At 44.9% G+C, this 20,049-nt stretch overlaps 1 protein-coding gene across 10 annotated transcripts in view; it reads right to left on the reverse strand.

Moving 5' to 3' along the window:
* Positions 1-20,049, reverse strand: part of AP2M1 (adaptor related protein complex 2 subunit mu 1) — a 31,117-nt gene that overhangs the window by 3,096 nt on the left and 7,972 nt on the right. For 2 of the 10 annotated variants that reach the window (XM_030027815.2, XM_030027812.2), the window contains 10 exons: positions 14,998-15,110; positions 11,370-11,375; positions 9,308-9,573; positions 7,807-7,889; positions 4,110-4,115; positions 3,433-3,568; positions 3,194-3,335; positions 2,484-2,495; positions 720-839; positions 56-191 (listed from right to left, as the gene is read on the reverse strand). In XM_030027815.2, coding sequence (XP_029883675.1) covers positions 56-191; positions 720-839; positions 2,484-2,495; positions 3,194-3,335; positions 3,433-3,568; positions 4,110-4,115; positions 7,807-7,889; positions 9,308-9,573; positions 11,370-11,375; positions 14,998-15,071 — 981 coding nt within the window. In that variant the 5' untranslated portion in view covers positions 15,072-15,110. Of the gene's footprint in view, positions 1-55; positions 192-719; positions 840-2,483; positions 2,496-3,193; positions 3,336-3,432; positions 3,569-4,109; positions 4,116-7,806; positions 7,890-9,307; positions 9,574-11,369; positions 11,376-14,997; positions 15,111-17,755; positions 17,781-20,049 lie in introns of those variants that run through there. The other 8 variants (XM_030027813.2, XM_030027816.2, XM_030027817.2 and 5 more) reach the window with 8 other exon arrangements.

Below are 20,049 nucleotides of genomic sequence, written 5' to 3' on the forward strand. Positions count from 1 at the left end.
CAAAGTAGAGGCACAATTCCCAGGCACAAGAGACCATAGGTTTTTATTTTCTTACCTCTATCTTCTGGGCCAGCAAGGAAGGTTTGAAATTTGATTTGATCACCACCTTCACTTCCAGCTTGGTCCGACCCACCTCCCGCACCAGTGGGATCACACGGAAGGGAAGGATAATGTCCTTAGTGGTTCGATATCTGCAGGGATGCAAGCAACAGTGATTTCTGAGGAGGAGTTAACTCCCTTACGGTCTCAAATTGTACCACCTTCCTAAAGACACAGCCTCTGCATACAGGGAACAGGTTAGAAACATCAGCCAGAAAGGGAGCCATCCCAGAAGGAAGCAGCAGTAAGATCTGTGCTGCCATAGAGCAGTGATGGTTTCTCAATTCCCAAGTTTCATATCTGGTTCCTGCCAATGGCCCTGTTCAAGGACACCAGTTTTAAGTGCTAAAAAACCAGATACAGCAAGCTAAAGGGTAAGGAAACCCACATCTAACACTATGGCTGTGGCAAAGAAAACCATGCAGCTGGGCTTCTACCACATTTGTAACAGAAGGATTTTTTGTGGGACACCCAGGACAACCCTACAGATTCCACTCTGAAAACAAGGCAAGTGCATATTTGTTAGGTGCTCAAGGGCTGCAAGTCTGCCTGAGAGCAGCAATGCTACTGCAGCAGCAAGCAGATGCCAACACCAGCCTGTTCATCCCCCACCACAGTACCTCATGAGCTCAAACTCTCCATCTGGTGGAATGAAGCTGATGCTCCTCTCAGAGTCAAATTTGCTGAGCCTCACACACTGGTGGAAAGTGCAGTCGTCAATGGCGATTGACTGTTTGCCGCTAAAAACACAAGACACAGTTAAACAAGTGCAAGCTGCAGCCCTGGTATCTTGGTGCAGTCAAAGTCTGTCCAGGCAGAAACTACTCTACAGAGCATGTTGCCATCGCAGGTGTCCAGGAAATGGGGAGGCAGGGAGAGATTTAGGGGACAGCAGCCTCTTGGCTCAGACTTTCCTTGTTTCACCATCACAAAAATCATATTTCAGGAAGCTTGTTTGAAAGAATTCTCTCCCTCCTCTCCCCAAAGAGGAGAGAGATTAGAGGAGCACCCTTCTGTCATAGCCAGCAACACAATGGTTGGGTCTGCATGCCAGCAGCACCTCAGTACTGCAAAGGCAACTCTGCTAGCCCAAGTCTTCTCGCAGCACAGTTCAAAGGAGAGAAAACACTTTCCTGTCCACAAAGCTATCCCACTGCCACACAGCCAGGAGAAGCCAGATTCAGGGTCTTCCTTTTCAGAAATCTCTTCACAGCTGTTTATTTCCACGCTGCTAGCAGGTGGTTTGATTCTAAACTGATTTGCCAAAGACCACAACATTATGCCATAAAAGTCTGTGTATCTTGCTTCTAAAAATCTACACAGCTACCATCTGCCTATCTAGGTGCACTAGCCTAACCTGCCAGCACTGAACTTGTGCTGGGTTCTAGTCTCTGAGAATACCTTCCTTGCTACAAGTCCTGAGGTCAGCCAAGAACTCTCAGCTACTGAGAGGGACCAGAAAACAAGAAGGCAGTAGCAACAGAAGAGGCAGCAGCGTAGAGAAGGTGCAGCAGTGTAGCATTGTGATATCTAGGCTGCCTCAACTGCTGGGAGCAACAGGACAACCGTGCAAGTGTGTTGAGATAGTATAAGCACTACAGGCAGGTTCAGCTGTCCTACGAACCACCATTACCTGCACAAACGGGAAGCAGACTGACCCCGGGCTGACTGGCTGTTTAGTTACACAACCCATTGGCATAGTTTGTGCTTCCTAAGTGGGAGTTAGTCTTTCCTCATCTCTTGCCCAGATGAAAGCCAATGTTAGCCAACTAGTTCCTGTTTCTTTGGAACACTGCTGGGAAAGCCCTGCTGCCTAGCGCTGCTCCAGGTCTCAGGCAGCATTACGCAGGATTTGGCATTGCCATGTGCTAGATGCCAAAAAGCAACAGGCAGCAGCTGTCACTTTTGGTCACCTTGTAACTAAATGCTTCTGGAGAGTAACATCTCCAAGCTCTTACCCACTAGAGAACCACAGCTAGGGAGAACCACCTAGCAAGAGTCTCTGTCCATCTTGCTTCTGTAACTCAAGAAAATAGCACATTTACAGGCAAAAGCACTCATGGCATAGAAGTTTTGGGACAGTGTTACTGACTCTTCAGAGGTCTATGCAGATGACACTTTCACTACAGTATATCCCCACTGGGCAGCCACCTGAGGCTTGTCTATTTTACTAGCTAGATTCAGGTATAGGAAAGATGGCTTAAGGGTGACAGTGAAGCGATAGCTCTTGGCTTGGTTCTGAGAGAAAAGGCAAATAGCAGCTCAGCCCCGTTTACAGGAACCATCATGGAAAGTGTCTGAGATCCAAGTTACATGCACAAGTCACATGAAGCAAGAGACAGGGGGAGCGCAGAGTGCACACAGAGCTGAAGCAGATTATCTACCTTCCCAATTCACTGGGGGTCAGCAAAAACAAACAAACAAAAAACAAAAAAACAACCAAGAGAAACACAGTTGAGTTGCAAATGGTTAGTGACAGAAAAGTGGCAGTCCCTTTGCTTTTATCTCTTCAACCCAAGCAGGAAGGCTGGAAAAGGCATAAGACCTGTTTTCAGCTTCTGTGTGGGTACTGACTGAGGTGCAGCTGGGAAGGAAGGCAGCTGGGCTCCTGGAAGGGATGAGCCTCCAATCCACCCAGCCACTGACCACTTGTATGTCAGCAGGAGGGTCTTACCAAGTGTTAGTCTGTCAGCTGTTCTAGTTTGTGGGAACAGTCTAGGTAAAGCAGGCTATGGTCAGAGGGGTTCCTTCACCATTCCTTGGGAGCACAACTACTGCATCTTATGAATAAGTCTCTGCACTGACTAGGACCACTAGAGACAAATTCTGGGAAAAATCCATCTTGAGGAAGTGTTTTCAGCTGCAAGAACTCCACACTTAACACTATGTTTGAATCTTAGTATTTGAAAAGCTGTAGAGAAGCCCTCTGTATTGAGGCCCTCAGGCTGGTAGCTTGCATAACAACTGATCTACCCAGAAAAAAGTTAGCAGTAACATCTGAAGGGAAGAAAAGATCAGATCAGAAAAGCTATTAAGTGCTGCCCTTTCATAAGGGTCCCTGGTGGCAAGTGACTTTTACACCCGTGCCTCTTACCTTTTCCCCGTTTCATCCGCAGTCCCTTTGCCCTGTTTTTCAATGACAATCTTGTCATTCATGCCAAACTTGCACTCTGGCATTCCACTCAGGTAACTCTTCATCACCACTCTACCAGAGACGTGGGCACTCAAAACCTGACCTGTTGTAGAGAAGAGTGTAAGTGTTCTGAACTGCACAAGTCCCCACACACAAACCTTGAAGGGGAGAAGGATGCCAGCTCAACAGCTCCTACTTACCCTGCGGGGACATCAAGAGATTCACGCTTTCCAGCACATCAAGAAAGAGTTCATTGCGACGATATTTGATCCCTTCACGTCTCCATCCAATCTGTCCAGTGACCTGGCTGGTGATCTGGGACTGCTCTTCCTTAGTCTGAAGGGAAGAAATGATATCTTAGACCTCTAGGTAAATTCAAAGACTAAGAAACCTTGCTCTAAATCTGAGACCAGCCACCTGCCATTTATTACACACATCTGCTTTTGACACTTAGATATGGGTGCTGTCACACCCCCCATGATTTGGTCATTCCCTTCTCAATACAGAAAATCCTAAGCCCGACTAAAAATTGGTCATAACAACAGCAGGAAAGGTTCTTCCATTTTGTTAGCTAGTCCATTAGGCTACATCTAGGTGCAGGGAGGCATGGGCTCCACCAATGACATTCAAATCACATCTCAGACTGTCACATCAATTCACGTTAAGCAGAGAAGCAGCTGACAGCCCAGTTCACACCCTTATCCAACAGGAAACCCTAGAGCCACAAGACAGCTAGTCCCCAAGGACTGCTTCTTAATGACTGCAGTCATTAGAGTTACATATGAACGCTAATCTAACATGCATCTAACAGCGTCCAGGCTCTAAGCCTCCTAAAAGCACTAAGGATTGTGTTGAGAGGCACAGGGAGGTTTCCTACCTGATGCTACAGGCGGGGTCCAGTCACACGCAGAAAGTCAAGAAGTAGACGTATAGCAGCAAGTGTGGTGCACACAAGGTTAACAGGCAAGCAGGTCAATAGCAAGAAAAGGGAGGAAGGGAGAAAGAGGCAGGTTAAGCTTAAGGCTACCTCCGGACAGAAACAGAGCAGGCCAGCTCATCATTAATTACATAGCTAATTAACACAAACAAGATGAGGGGCTTTGACCTTTAGCTCCTCTCAGAAAACACAGCACTCCTAGCAGTGAAATGGCTTTTCAGACTTGGCCCATGACACACCACTCAAATACAAGGTAGAGCACAGGGAGTGACAGACAGGCCAAACACCACTCCCAGTAATGTTCCTACGCAGAAGAGACTCCTCATGTTGGCGCTCCTAAAGCAAACCCTGGATGTTTATCATGGTACAGATACCCAGACTATGGGAAGTACCAGGTACCCAGGACTGCAGGCATCTTAAATCTGGGTCCTGTATAAAGTTATATCCTTGTTAATTCTGCCTCTTCCACCACAATGGCTGCACAACACAGAAGTGGATCCTGCCATAGTAGCCTTGCACTGGGCCCACAGGGTGGCAGTATATGATCTCAGCTTTAAACCTGAAGTGGCTTGGTTTCACACATGCTCTTGCCACAGACACAGTCATTCCTTGAGGAAGCAGAGCCATTATCATAACATCCAAGAGACAGAGAGTTTTACCCTCCCATGGGAACTGCTGAGGTAAGTGCCCAACGCAGTACAAAGTACCTCCCTTGTCTGTCCCCCAACGAATGCCTCCTTATCTGCCTTGTTCAATGCTTTGCTCAGGCTTAAGAGGAACGGGAGGCACATGTAGATATAATACCCAGTTCTCTGGCTTCCAAAAGGACACTGACCACGTGCTGACGTTCCCATCTTCTGCAACAGCATCAGTGCGATGAACATCTACTGGTCACTACAGAAAGTGACTGGATGGATCTGGAAGCAGATGCCTGGGGAGTGCTGAAGCTGAGGTCACCCAGCAGCATAAGTGTTCCCTAAGGGGGGGACTGAAGGCACCCAGGTCTGAAATTTCTCAGGACTGGGAGCTTCCCTGAGCTGGACAAATAAGTCAGCTAAAATGGGACAAGAATATCCAACTTGTACTCAGTTGCATGTTGACTAGGTTAAAGGCAGTCAGCTACCAGCAGGTTTCCCGGGCTCTTGCAGCTGGTGGCAGCCCTCTTCTCACTTTCCAAAAGTAACACCAGAATTTTAGCACTACGGTATGTCTAAGGTTTCAGGAAAACGCTTTAACTAAGAGTTGACCAACACACACTCCCAGAAAGCACTTGGAGGGGAAGAAAATTACAGCATTCATCTAGTTAATGAAGTCTGGACAGATGCAGACAGGATCTGAAGAGTGAGAACTCAGTACAGAGAGCACAGGACACCTTGAGCTGTAAGAGCAGGTATAGCCTCTGCTAGAGGAAGATATCTGAGCCAATGCTTGCCTGCCTCAGTTCTGATACAGGACATCAGCATGGCCTGCACTCCTGCTATTTGAATAGTGGGCTGCTTCATGGGTAGGGACTAGAAGTGAAACCATGTTGCACACCAGTACCTTTTAAAACCCGTGTGCCACATCACCCCATTCCCAGAGCACAGGGTTACTTCCCTTGGCGAGCAACACAGCAATATCGGACCCACTTCCTAAAAAAATAAAGCAGATCTTGTATTCCAAGATCACCAGCCCTGGAAAGACCACTGTAGCCATACAGGGCGGGCATTCAGAGTGCAGCAGCTCAGTACACCTCAAATCTTCCATTGTGAACAAATGTCAAAAAGTTCAGTTCAGAAAGTCTGCCATAACTGTGGATTTTGCTCCTCAAAGTCAGCAGGACACAAGTCCAAGGAAACCACCATCAGGAACTAAGCAGGGATAAGGGAACACAGATGACAGGCCACCCAGTCCCAGATTTTGTTCCAAGGTACCTGCCAGAAGTTGGTTGTAAGTGAAGCAGGAGTTGGAGTCTAGATGTACCAGAACAGAGAGCAGACAAGGAAATATGGCAAGTACTGTTTCAATTGTTGCCCTTGCCATACTGTGCCTGGAAAGGATTACTTCTGCTTTCTGAACTGGGCTGCACAAAATTCCAACACAGAGCAGAATAACTGCTTACTTATGTAAAGCTGAAGTCCAAATTCCTCTTTGTAAGGGAAGGACTAAACCTGCTGTTGAATGAAGCAAGATGTGGTGACAGTCGTTTGTGCACAAACACCATAAGAGTTTGTTAAAACAGACAAAAGCAAAAAAAAAAAAAAAAAGAGCTAGGGAAGGAAGTGAGTGTGGTGGTTAGTTTTGAGTTTTCCTAGGAACCGGAGCTGACTCAGCTATCTTGAGTGCTGACTGCCCAAAAATCTCAGACTGCAGAAGGCCAGAGTGATTTACACTAGGGCTTGGGATGGGGGACTGAGACCGGATGCACTCACATCTGGCCACTGATATATACATGCCCTCTTGCAAAACACTGTTTGCTGTTCTAGCAGGAAATACGTTGCTCAGGGGCAGCTTCTCTCTCACCTCCTTCTTGAGAGATGCAGCTAGTTTAAAAAGGAGTTCTTAAGAAGTCAGTGCTGATGAATGTAGTTGAAACAGAGCCTCCAGAGACTTTGACCTCTGCTTATCCTAAACAAGAATAGTCGCCAGGCAGGCTCTTGTTCAGCACTTTGCTTCTGTTTGTACCTTGGGGCTGAAGCTTCACCCCAATCCCTGCTGCAGACAGCTTCAGTACAAACTGACTCCCAGCTTTTTTCTGACTCACCTGCTACATGGGAGAGGACTGAGTTTTAGCCTAAGTCCTCATTATGAGTTGCATAGCTGTGTTAGATGGACAAGGTGAGCAATATTCCTTGGGGACACGAGAAACAGTGACTATAACAGTCCTTTGCTTTCAGAGGTTGAGCATGAGCTGTCCAAGGTGGGAAGCCTAGTTTTGATGGCCATAGCCTGGAGTAGGATTAGAGCTAGTTTAAAACACATTCCCAAGAACAGTCCAATTTAAGTGTCTTTTTCCCCTTGTGCCCTTTATCTTCTACCTCCACATAAACTTTGTTGCAAGGGTTAACATTGTGCCAAATGCACCACTGAGATTCTCATCTCTAACATGAGAAAGCTCAGATTGTACTGATGCTGACCTGCAAAGATGTTACAGGCAGCGACAGAATAACATTAGCTTCCTGACTGACAGCAAGATTCACAAGGCTGCAGAATACTTCATTACGAGGCAGGCATGAAAGCCTGACAGCTCAAAGCACTGAAGACTGGTGGAGAAGACCTGCTCAGCGAGATTCACAGACAGAAGACCTATTTCCAGTTCAGCAGGTAGATTTGTTTGTCCTCTGTCAGAAGCTGACACAGAGCAGAGCCTGAAGCCAGCCATCATTTACATGCAAGGGACTGGCATTATCCTAGGCTCAGGGCCCTGCCTCCCGCACCTTACCATGCGTCAGGGAACACAAGGTCACATAAGTGCAGAGACACCTAGAATGAGATGCAACTGAGCTACATCCTTGCCAGGGTGTTCTCAAATCTACTCAGGCACCTCCACTCAGCACTGGTCAGATGGTTAGTTGGTAATTAAGACCATACTTTCTTGAGCAGGCTTACAGAAAATTAATCAGCAGAGCAGTGCTGTACCCCAAATTCCTCTGGTTACCTGACTCTTGATGCCTTGCTGAGTGATGAAGGTCTTCAGGGCCCCTGTTTCAGAGTTCTGAGGATAGCCAAAGTCCAGAATTTCTATGGAAGGGTAAAAGAAGGTTAGTTCAGAGCTGCAAGGTATAAACATGCCAACCATACTAGCCATTCCTATAAGGAAAGAGCCAATTAGTGCACAAACACCGCTTATACATTGAATTTCTGGATAAGTTGCTGGAGCATTCCTCACCAAGAGAAAAAAAACCAGCCTTGCTAAATTGACTTCCCAGTGCAATATTTTGGAGAGGAGGGGTGATGAAAAGCTGCCCAACTGATGAATTTGCTGGCTTTAAAATACAACTGCACTTCAGGACTAAAGATCAACTAGTCTAGCCATATGCACAGGGCACATTGAGTTTTTCCAAAAACATCCAAGGGACAACAAAGAAGTTTTATCCAACAGCAGAATAATCAATCTTCACAGCATTTTCTTTATGTTTTGATTTTCTTATGAAAATGCAATAAAAATCAAAACCTAAAAAAAACCCCAGTGGAGTAGTGGTGCTGTAGGATGATCAGTGTGGGAAAGAAACAGATGTTAACTACAGACGGTGTACTTAACCACTCCCCTCAAAGAGAAAGGGAACAACCGACAAGAGATCTAGAGGGGAGAGAAGACCACTAACATGAATACTGAGTAACACCACACTGGCAGGTTTTGATCTCACTGTGCCTACTAGGAGACAGCAGTGACTGTCCAAAGCAGACAAACAGCAGTCTCTTGATCTGCCCAGAGGGAACAGAGAAACCATCAGTCACTGTGACCCTTGGCTAAGAATCCCAGGACACACACACAGTACCTTGTCTGGAAAACAAATTGAAGCATAACTAACAAAAAGTGCTCATGTTATGCAAAACAGGGACAGTTCAAGGGCAATCTCCACAGGCAGGATGGTATCACAAGCAGCTGAAGAAACACTGTATTATTATTCTGTGGTGAAATCTGGAGCTGTATCACTGGGGAAGGTAGGACTGGGACAGAGTAGGTTGGGCTTTATTGATTTCCTTCCATCTCAGAATTGCCCCCAAGAGGCAATCCAAGAGTGGCAACCAACTGCAGCCTGGGGTAACTGCTACCATACAGTACTAGAGCCACCTGAGCACTAGCTGGGATGGCTGGCCTTAGAGGTGCTAACGATAGCCCTCTTTATATACCTCAGTATAATGACAGCCCTACACAGGGTCCACTCAAAAGCTGAGGTCCAGTACCAGCTGCCTCGTTTACACAAGCCCACAGCTCCCAACACTGCAGCAAAGTGAGCCATGATCAACACAAGGCTATGGGCTTGAGATGTTATCCACACTTCCAGTGCAGGTGGCATTAGAAAGCAGAACACATAATTTTGAACTCTGTCACACATGTTACAAATACTTCAACGATTATTACTACATCAAACTAAGCTAAGGGGTTTAGAATAACCAAGCGCAGTATGACATAGCAGATAAGGGAAACGTCTCACCATCCAGTAGCTCGTAGATCAGCACAAAGTTGTTCTTTATGTTCTCCTCACTGATCTTCCCAAAGTAGGCAGTCATCACGTCACACATCTTATAAAGAAACTCGAATACCATGGCAGCGTTGACATTCTGCTTGGTGACAGCAGCCAGCCAGATGTTGGAACGCTTGACATGAAAGAAACTTGTGCGGGCGATGTTGGTGACAGGCGAGCGTACCTGCTGCCGTGCATGGATGACATTGACGCGGAAGGCGTCGACAGCATTCCGCCTATGAGATCATCACCAAAGATAAGTTAGCACAGCATACATGAAACTAAGCTAGCTGCACAGTTCTGCTTATGTGATTACAGTCAGACACTGAACTATATACACCAAGCTCACTTAGGAAGAGCGCCTGGGGATGTCTAAGAGGTACAAGTAAAAGCTCTGAGCAGAGTTAGACATTAAATTCTGCACAAACTAAACAAGAGACAGAGCACTACTGGTCTCTAAGGAGCTTTGGACTACAGTGTAACTATAGTCAGAAGGAGAAGCTAACCTCCATCTGGAGTCAGATGGCAAAGGAACCTTCCTTTCAATTAATTTTGCTAGCACTCCCAATTGATTGCCATAGCTGGGAACAAACACAGTAGCAGCTTATGGCTCAAAGAAGAGCCCAGTTTTGACCAAACACCTAGTTACTGCCTACTTTGCATGCCCAGGTCTTCATACTCTTGCCCCAAAGCAAGTTGTAGTCTCCCAAGATATTTGTTGGTGACAGTTCCTCCCTGACATACCACTGAGGAAAAAACAGCAAAACCTACCCAGGTCACCTGACAGATGTCAGGGCCCAGGTACACCACAAAAGGGAGCTTTAGTTCTCAGATCCACCTCACCTCCATACCCCATGCACAGTGGAGGGCTAACTCAAAACAGCAAGCAGGATTAGGAACACTTTTGGCTTTCCAGTTACACGTCCTCTCAAGCCTGCTAGGCTTCAGAACAGGTCTCCTGCACATGGACTTAGGGTCCCCACAGTGTCACATACTAGTAGCACTGCATTATGTGCACTGGACTGTCCAGTACCATTTGCGGTAAAAAGGTTCTGCGCAGTGCTGAAAAGGTGCTGCACAAACTTCCATCTGGAATGGCTGCTGCCATCCTTAATCCAAACTGTCTATACACTAGTGATAGGGAACAAATCCCTCCTGGGTAAAGAGGGATGTCTGAGTGGCATTCTGGATGCCAGCTCTTCCACACTAGAGTTTCCTTATCCTGTAGCTACAAGTCAGGATAAACTCCCCAAATTAAGTTGAAGTCCACCAATCCTAAGAACATAGGAAGGAAGCCCAAGTGCTTTATATGACAAGAACAAGACTTAAAGCAATGGTCTACACACCAAGCCAAGACTCGTCTAGTTGTGCTTTATTATTCATACTCTCAGACACTGTGTAGAACAGGGGGTCTTCTGACTGCAGCATCAAGGCCATGGTAGTGATTATGTAGAACCGTGTTTGAGAGCAGACAGTAGTAACATCCTCCCAAGCAAGAATACAGGCATACAAATGCTCATAAGCATTGATGGTTGTCAACAATCCAGCAGACAGTTCCAAGTTTGAAAACAAAGGATATTCAAAGGAACATATGCTACCACAGCAGGTGTTTGTTCCTTGAAGGTCTGGGTACATACGTAGAAGCTTCATCAGTAAACACGCTCCCCCATAAGCAAAATTCTGGCCTTCAAATACTTCTCAGGTTTTACTGCTCCAGAAGGCTTGCAAGTTTGAGTTAAATTAGTATTTCATTTCTACCTTAGTTCTTCCATAAGAAAGTAATTTAATCTACTATAAAATAACAGTATCTAAAAGTCCCACTCCTCCCCTCCAGTAAGCCTTGCAAGGAAAGTTCAGCTTGTTCTGGAGCATTAGCCCTCCCAGCCTCAAGTTCTAACCCACTAGAACTAGTACCAGAACCAGCAACCAGACTGGTGCATGCTAGAGGAGAAGCCTCAGGTCGGTGAAGCTTTTCTAGCACACTAGTTGCCCACTGTGCAGTGCCAGTCATGGCCTACCACGCGTCTCTTACCTATTGCTACAGCAGCCAATGAGATGGGATGGACAGAAATGGCGCCAGCGGAGAAAGGAGGAGTGACAGCAACAAGAGAAAGGGTTAGAAACACACACACAAGGCACAATGAATCCAAAGAGATAAGGAGAGACCAAACAGCACCCCCTCCCCCTGCTCCTGGGCACAAAAGGCCAAGGTGGTATTGGATGGACAGTAACAAGCTGTGGCAGCAATGAAGCCCTTGCAAGGTACAATGCTGACATGCCATGGTCAGGCTGCCAGCATGGACAGACTTGTGTTCAGCTGAATTTTAGGGCTAAATGGGCATTTAGTCCAGATGAACTGCATCCATATCACATCAGTGATACCCAGTCTGCTCTGCTAATACACGTAGCAAGCCTTGGAGGGCAAAAACCCCAAAGCCTCAATCTGAGGCATTGCCTGGGGACCATAGAGTATCAGGTATTTTCTTCCCAGCCTGCCTCAGAACAGGGCTGCAAGTCTGAGTGGGCATTTCTACGACAGTACTTCTCATTTGAAGCTGTTTGGGTTGATGCTTTCTGGCTTGGTCCAGCCAACAGAAAATACAGAAAGTTTGATAGAGCTGGAGCACATCTGGAGAGATATGGCACATCCTGCAGATTCAGACACTGCTCTATCCAGCTTGCACTTATTCCTTAAGGATCAAGAGCCATGAAGCTGAAGTGATGTATTAGAAGCTCAGAAACCAAATGCCTATTACATTTAAAGTACATGCAGTTTGTCATGTAAGCTGCTCAGCTTCAAATAGCTTATTTTTATTAAATAGCTACATCCTTAAATGCAGGTAGGTTCTCCCAATGACTATGTCACTGAAGAACAAGGCACTTGAAGATCTCAGTAGAGCCCTCCATGGTATCCTGAATTAAATGCATAGTGCTTTGCTTTTTTTTTTTTTTTTTTTTTTTTTTAAAGAGGCTGCTTATGCATGCAGCTAGCTGCTGTATGGACAGATGCACTACATGCACTAAAGCCATTCTAAGTTGCAAGCAGAGAAAGTTTGAGTTTTGTGGTACTTCTGCCTTTAACAAAGTCAAGGGAAGGGTTTCTTCAGTGACCACCACTTTGCTCATTAACATTTGAGCTAGAATGTGCTTATTTAGAGCCTTAAACTGTGCAAGGGGAGGGGTTCTCATAACCACAGATAACCTTTAATCTCTCCCAACACATAGGTTGAGGCTTCAGAATGCCAAAGGCAAGTGCCAAGACCAAGGAGTCTAAAGGGTCAATCACAAAGACAGGCAGCAGCTATGCTCATGTCCCAGTCAACCTACTTCCCAACAAGCTGGATGGGCTTAGCCCTCAGCACTTCAGATCTACCGTTTAGGAATTAAGAACTGCATAGTGTTCTATAAGTCTGTTACCTGGTTGTTTGGATAGAGACAGAACTCCTACACAGTTGAGTACAAGCTACAGTATCATGGTTATTCCTTTCCCTACCTCCCTCTGAAGGTTAGGATACTAAAAACTTTTAAGCAGACCTGGTATTGATGCTAGTGTTCAGACTAGGAAATGGCAAGATTCTCAGTCACTTGATCACACCACAAGATGAGACACAGTTATTTTAAGACAACTTGTTTTATAAGGTTATGTGTCTAAAAAAAATTCCAAACCAGGTTTGAAGGCCTGTTTCAAAAGGAATTCAACACCTTGGGGAGCAAGCTTGGTTAATTAGCCAGCACCAGCTCCACCTAAGTCACAAGACTGACACTTTCACAAGAACCGAGTGGAGGATTTCACTCAAGGGAACACTGACTCCTGAGGTCCTAGAGAAAACAGTTGCATCTTTTTGGCACTGTTTGCCAAATGAAAAAGTTAAGATAGGATCAGGCAGGAAATCCCATTTTCTAGTTTTGTCTGGCTAGCCAGCAGGAAGTACTTTATCATGTACTGAACAAGTCACTCACTTTGTAAGAGGAATGAGCATCACTACCTGAAAAATAACTACTTCACTCCCTAGTTCACATCTCCACAGCCAGAATGCCCTTTAAAAGGCCTTCTTGAATAACCTTCAGTTCAAGCACAATCCCATCTTTAAGTGCTTTAAGTTTGCAAGCATACAAAAAAATATTTTTGCCAGGAACTGCAGTAACAGCATCCTTAGCCCCCACCCAAACATATTCTCAAAATTTATCTATAATGCAGACTGGCTTGGCTTAGTCACTGTGATACCTATTCATCAGGGGAACTTTACAAAGCCAGATCTGGCATACGAATTTCTCTGAAAAGCTTCAGCTAACAAGTATACAAGACTGAAAGGAGTTAGTACAGCAGAGGAGAGGCAAAACTTTGTAGCCAGTAGTTTTCTGCTTCAGAAATACAATGCTTCCTTGGCTCAGCTCTGTGTGGAAGTCCTGGAATAACTTAGTCAACGTTAGAACAGCCACTTTACTCTGCCTTAGTTGACTGAGAACAAGCCAAGAGATTTAAAGCTCATTAGGTGAAGCCTTATTACAGACACTGTGTTGACTGCTACTCCATCAACAAAACAGTGCAAGCCTTGACTAGCTACTAGTTCTACCTCAACTTTTAGCCTCCACTAGACAATCCATAACCAGAAAGGAAACACTCTTCAGACTAGAGCAGTCTGAAGGACAGACTGGCTAGACAGTCTTTTGTAATTCACGGCAACAAGTTATTTCACAGCACATCCTATCACTATTCATTGGGGAGACCTTGTACAAACTATTTTTTCCTAAACTGGCCAGAAGGATCTCTCTCATTGGACTTCAAATTAACACCTACCACAGCCCAGCTTCCACTAGCTATATTTTGACTCTGCTAACTTCAATTACTAACTTCCACCTAATGCCTAACACTAATGAAAACCCACTAGGAAGAACAGTGTTGTGCAAGAAAGCCACTTAAGGTTTTCAGTCCAAGCATTATCATCACTTGGTACTGGGTTCCTTATAGCGCCATCCACCGCCTATAAGACACCAAATTTTTAGTAAGGTCCCTTCTGGGAACTAGCAGCCTAAGGATTGTACAGATCCAGTCTAAGTGAGCATCGTAACACTTGTGTGAAGTGCAACAAGACACCTACAATCTACTGAAGGTTTTCAGTGCTTCCCACAACTTTAATCACCCAATGAACGAAAGCTTTTCACATACAAGGCTGTCATACAAAGTTGGGGGACAGAATGCCAGCTTTAAGTGTACAGCCATGGTTACAAGACTGCTTGCAGACATAACTTTCCAAGACCATAGACCGTCTTCTGCATGTCTGTGTTTGAAACTAATTCAGAGCCCTGGTTATAGTGCGCGGCAGTTTCCACGTTACTGCTCCTGTAAAGTTTTAACCATTACAGTGAGGCTGGTAGACTCCCACAGTGGCAGTCCATGTCACTGAAGCATTTGGAGTAACAGCCAGATCTCTATCATCCAAAAGAAAGTCCCAGGTTTGCCTGCAGGCCATCCTTTCCTACCATCTGTAGGTGACCAGGGCTTAAAAGACTATTTTTTTCTGAACTAAGCCTAGAGCAGCAAGTTGAGTTGCAGTCTTACATGCATGCACAGCTAATGCAGAACAAAGCAGCTTTGGGTTGTTGTCCGCACCAAAATGAGACAGAAATGCAAAGACCAGGGATGCAACAGAAGCACTTACCCAATGTCATCCCGGTAGACTCGAGAGATTAAAACCTCTCCTTTGTGATTATAGATGAATAAGCCTCCGATCATGATGGAACTTTAGTCTTCTCTTCCCATGTTGCTTAAGACCTGAAGCAAGAGAGAGCACGTATCAGTAGGCTGCATGGCAACAAGCAGTACAGCAGACACAGACTTTGACACCTGCTGGTTACTAGCCAGGGCACAGACACCTTTTGTCACACATATCCTCAACCAGAAGACAATTCTTACAATACTTGCAGTGGGGAGGACCTGATAGCACACATCTTGATGACACAGGAGTAATGAACTCTAGCAGATTGCAGGGAGGGACAAGTGGAGGGCATGCTCAGAGATATTCCTGAAAGTCTGATGATGTGGGCTACTTCACATAATTTATCTTGTTACATCTGGTCAGGCTAGCACATGGCTGAGGCCCAGTAGGGCAGGTAGAGGCTCAGAGGCAGCTCAGATGCTGGAAGCGACTGCCTGCCTCATGCTTACATCCTGGAGAGGAGAGTGCAGAGCTCCTTACTTATAAAGGACAATCAGAAACAGTGTTTTACTTTGGAGAGGAGGGAAGCAGCCTTATTGCTGCAGTTACTGATTATACTTTTTGATCTGCTGGGATTTTATATGGAAAAGTGCGTGTTCCCAATGCACAGTGTAGACTGTATGTACCACAACAGACCTAAGCCTTAACTACATGCCAGTCTCTCCAGATCAGCATTCCCTCATGTTTGCTGCAGAACTGCCCCTCAGGGGCACACTGTAACAAGGACTCAGTGAGGAAGCCCACCAGGAACCAACTGCCTTGTTCCGGACCTAAGGAGTCACGGCAGGAATTCTGGCAGAGGCCCAGCTGAGTTACTTCCTGAGCTTGTCTAAAGCAGCTCAAGAACTTAGGTCTAGATGAGTACATACAGCTATGACGCATGCTATAACACAGAGAAACATAGAATGGTTTGAGTTGGAAAGGACCTTAAAGATCATCTAGTTCCAAGCCCCCTGCCATGGGCAGGGACACCTTCCACTAGACCAGGCTGCTCAAAGCCCCATCCAACCTGGCCTTGAACACCTCCAGAGATGGGGTATCCACAACCACTCTGGGCAACCTGTTCCAGTGCCTGACCACCCTCACAGTGAAGAAATTCTTCCTTATATCTAATCTAAATCTACCCTCTTTCAGTTTAAAGCCATTACCTCCTGTCCTATCGCTACAAGCCCTTGTAAAAAGTCCCTCTCTGGCTTTCTTATAAGCTCCCTTTAGGTACTGGAAGGCCACAATAAGGTCTCCCTGGAGCCTTCTCTTCTCCAGGCTGAACAATCCCAACTTTCTCAGCCTGTCTTCATAGGACAGGTGCTCCAGCCTCTTGATCATTTCGTGGCCCTCCTCTGGACTCACTCCAACAGGTCCATGTCATGGACATGAAGCTCTGAACATGGCTGCAATTTGTAGCCAGGACTGAAGCTTAAAATTAGCACTGAAATAGATGCAGACTTACTTCTCATTCAATTCATCAGCAGTGATGGATCAAGCCTCAAGTATTAGTAGTACCTGGCCTATCCCCTGAATGCAAGAAAAAACACAGGCCTGGAACTACAAGCAAACCAAAGACCCTTTATTTCTACTATAAAGTGTCTATCTCCCCAATGACCGAGATACAAATCAGATGCAATTCATACTTAGTCTTTTTGCACACAGTTCACACAACTGTTTGAGATATCACCAAGCCCATCACTGTATGGCAGGGGGTTCTCAGCAGCAAGTACACCTTGGTTTATTACCGCTTTTACACAGTTTTTGTATAGCAATATTACAGCCTTTCCTGATCCCTCTGCATCAGCAGCAGTACTGAGTAACACTTCAGACTCCAAAATGAGAGCAGTTTGGCCACAAGGTGCCATTGGAGTGGGAGATCTCAACCATGATCCACTTTAATCAGGGGCTAGTGCCTCAGGAGTTACCCTCTTAAACAGCTAATCTTGTCTTTCTTCAAAGGAAGATTATTTTGAAGAAAGCTACAAAGCTGTAGACATTACTGATGCAGAAGACTTCTTTTTTTTTTAAATACACAGCTACTTCACCAGATCCCATTCCTGTAGTCATATACACTCCTATGCACTTAGGTCCAAGTCATAATACCCACTCTAGCAACTGCTTGGTTGGCTTAGTCCAGAGAATAGTGCTACAAATGTGATAGGGCAAGCATTGTCACTAAGTCTTGGGATGATTACATAGGTATTTCTCAGTTTTTGCACTGCAGAGCATCAGATAACCAACCATCTTCACACTGCTGTTAGGGTGGGTTAGCCTACACCCACTTGTCTGGGGTGGGTGGAAAGGATAGGGAGAGGCTAGCCTAGAGACAGATGCTGACAGTGAACTGATATGTGTTTGCTCAGGAACACAGCAAAAATGAAGTTAAAATGACCTAGCCTCAGAGCATCTCAAAGGTCAGGAAAAAAAAGAATACAGAAGCAATATACACATCAGAGAGACAAAAGGACTTCCAGGGTAGAAGCCCAGAGTATTAAGAGTAACTTATCCTCTACAAGTTATGTTCAAGAAACTCAAGTAGCTGCCATTTGAAGGATCTACTGCAGATGTTGACTTCTGTGCTAAAACAAGATTTATAGTGTAGCCACTACCTTTAATTTCAGAAAGACAAAAAAACCTTTTAAATTTCATAATCCTTTACACCAACATTTTTAGCTACACCTAATGAGTCCTCAGAGGGTAACATTACACATACTTCTCTGCTGTGGGTCTTCAGCTACTAGATGGCTGCTTCTGCTCATTGAAAGGAAAAAGAAAAAAAGAATCAAAAAGTCAGTTGTTAAGTCAAAACAGCAAGAAATCGACAGACAAACAGTTTTCCAAAAGCTCCATAGTGAGCTTCCTGGCTTTTACTCCCACATTCTGCTGGTTGAGTGTCTCTGGCTATTAACAGGCTGCCTCCTGACACTTGTCAGTGGCTTCATGTGGCACTGTCATCAACATTTTTTGATGTCTAAGACTCCATCTAGCACAGAAGATTTTTCAAATATGTTATTTTTCCATTCCCATTAGTGACACTTCATAACTTCAGGATACAAGTATTTCATTTACTTCCAGGATAAGACTCTGTAACCAAACCTATTATGACAGAGGCAGCACACAGTCTGAGATTCCCATGTAGTTAGAGTGGGAAAAGCCTTCTGTAGGTGCTCACTGTCCCATGTAGGGGGACCAAGGCTACACAGTGTAGCTGGCAGTAAGGCCAGCATCCCCACGCCAGAAGACAGAGATAATCCTGTTGGTCAACAGAACAATACCACGTTCTCAAATCTAAGGAAGTGGCTGTACCACAGACTCACAACTACTTACATGAAACACACACAGCCCTAACAGGCATGCAGGAGGCCACTGAAAGGTAACATGCAGGGCTAGAACCAAAAACATGGAGAATATTTGTTTGAATACAGTTGCCCAACAAGTCTGGCAGATGCTGAAACTGTAATTCAGCAAACATTTGAAAGGTCGTTCACACAGGCCAAATGATGAAAAACAACAAAAAAAGAAGCATTATGAAAGCAACTTGTTGCCTGCTCTAGAAAATGCTTTCCTAATTAGTATTTTTTCATTCCAGGTAAGAGACAAGGATGTCTTTTCACACTGCTACAGCACTGGCTTCCACGTTCGGATGTGGACTATTGCTACCAAAGGTGAAGAAGAGTTCCTGCATCCTCTTTAAGACTTACATTGTATAGAATAGTTTCCTGGAAGCTTATGCAACTGGTCAAAGCTGGATCATATGAATCCTACAAACCCTTTCCAGAAGATTCCTAGAAAGCACATCCTAGTCTTAAAAAAAATAATCTCCCTCTTGGGTTTTAATGCTGCTTAAGTTATTTGTTTCACTATTTTTAGCATAAAGGAAACATCTGCTTTGATGAGCAACAGGATCACGCACAGCCTCTTGCTAGCATGACAAGCCAATCGCTTTCCGAAAGAGCCTTGATTTGAATATTTACTACATTACTATAAAACATGTAGAAGACTGCTGATCAAGCTTTGTGCTGGAAATGAAAAGCCTTCTCTTAGGAAGATCTACAACCTTTAAATGTTGATTGAGATAATGAGGCTATGCTTTATCATATGTTAGGTTAGAACATATTCTGTAATAGCTTCACTTAAGTTACAGGCAAAAATATCAGTGTTTTTAATTGCATCACAGTACTAGGCAGCAGAGTCAATTTCTTGCTTATCTTACATGTTAGTAAAAACATTTTAGATGAGAGCAGATACAGCATGATTCAGGTGCTTTTAGTCTTTAAAAAATTCTTTGTCAATGCAAAGAAATGCTGGGCTTCTTCCTTACACAAATATACTAGGAGCTGAGTTCAGGCTTCAAACTTTCCACGCACAGTTAGCTCCTAAGCTAACCAGCTTCATTTGCACATTTAAGAGCCACATTAGTTCATACGGCAGATCTGTTAGCTCAGTGTCTTGTCTCCAACATTGGCAACGAACAGACAGTCAGATAACAGTAAGGACAGGTCAAGAAAACACTCCCTAGGAGATCCCCCTGCAATGGCTTGTTTATTTTAGAACTCTCAATGGATCTCTAAAGTATTTGCCCAGTTTCCTATCAAATCTCTGCATCAGCAGCATCCCATGGCAAAAATAAAACTGTAGACTTTAACCACTGTATAAGACACCCTCCTTTTTGTTTCAAGCCTGCTTTTTCTTCCTTCCCCCAGCTTTGTTTAATGGCCTCCAGTTCAAGTGCAGGAAGAACTAATTAAGAACTAGCCTCCATACTCTTATCTCCAGGCCACTCAGGATTTTGCAGATCTTCTCCACTGCCTTCATTGCCCCTTTCCCAGAATGTGATGTTCCCACCTTACTCAGTTGCTCTTCACAAGGAAATTACTTTATGCTTTGGTCTTTCTCAGTGCCCTCCTCTAATAGTTTTCCTTCTGGAAATGAGCACAAAACTGTACAAGTTACTCAAGATGTAAGCAAACCATGATATAGACAATATGACAATCACACATATCCTGC

This window comes from Aquila chrysaetos, chromosome 10, assembly GCF_900496995.4.
Source record: "Aquila chrysaetos chrysaetos chromosome 10, bAquChr1.4, whole genome shotgun sequence".
NCBI classification, from domain to species: Eukaryota; Metazoa; Chordata; class Aves; order Accipitriformes; family Accipitridae; genus Aquila; species Aquila chrysaetos.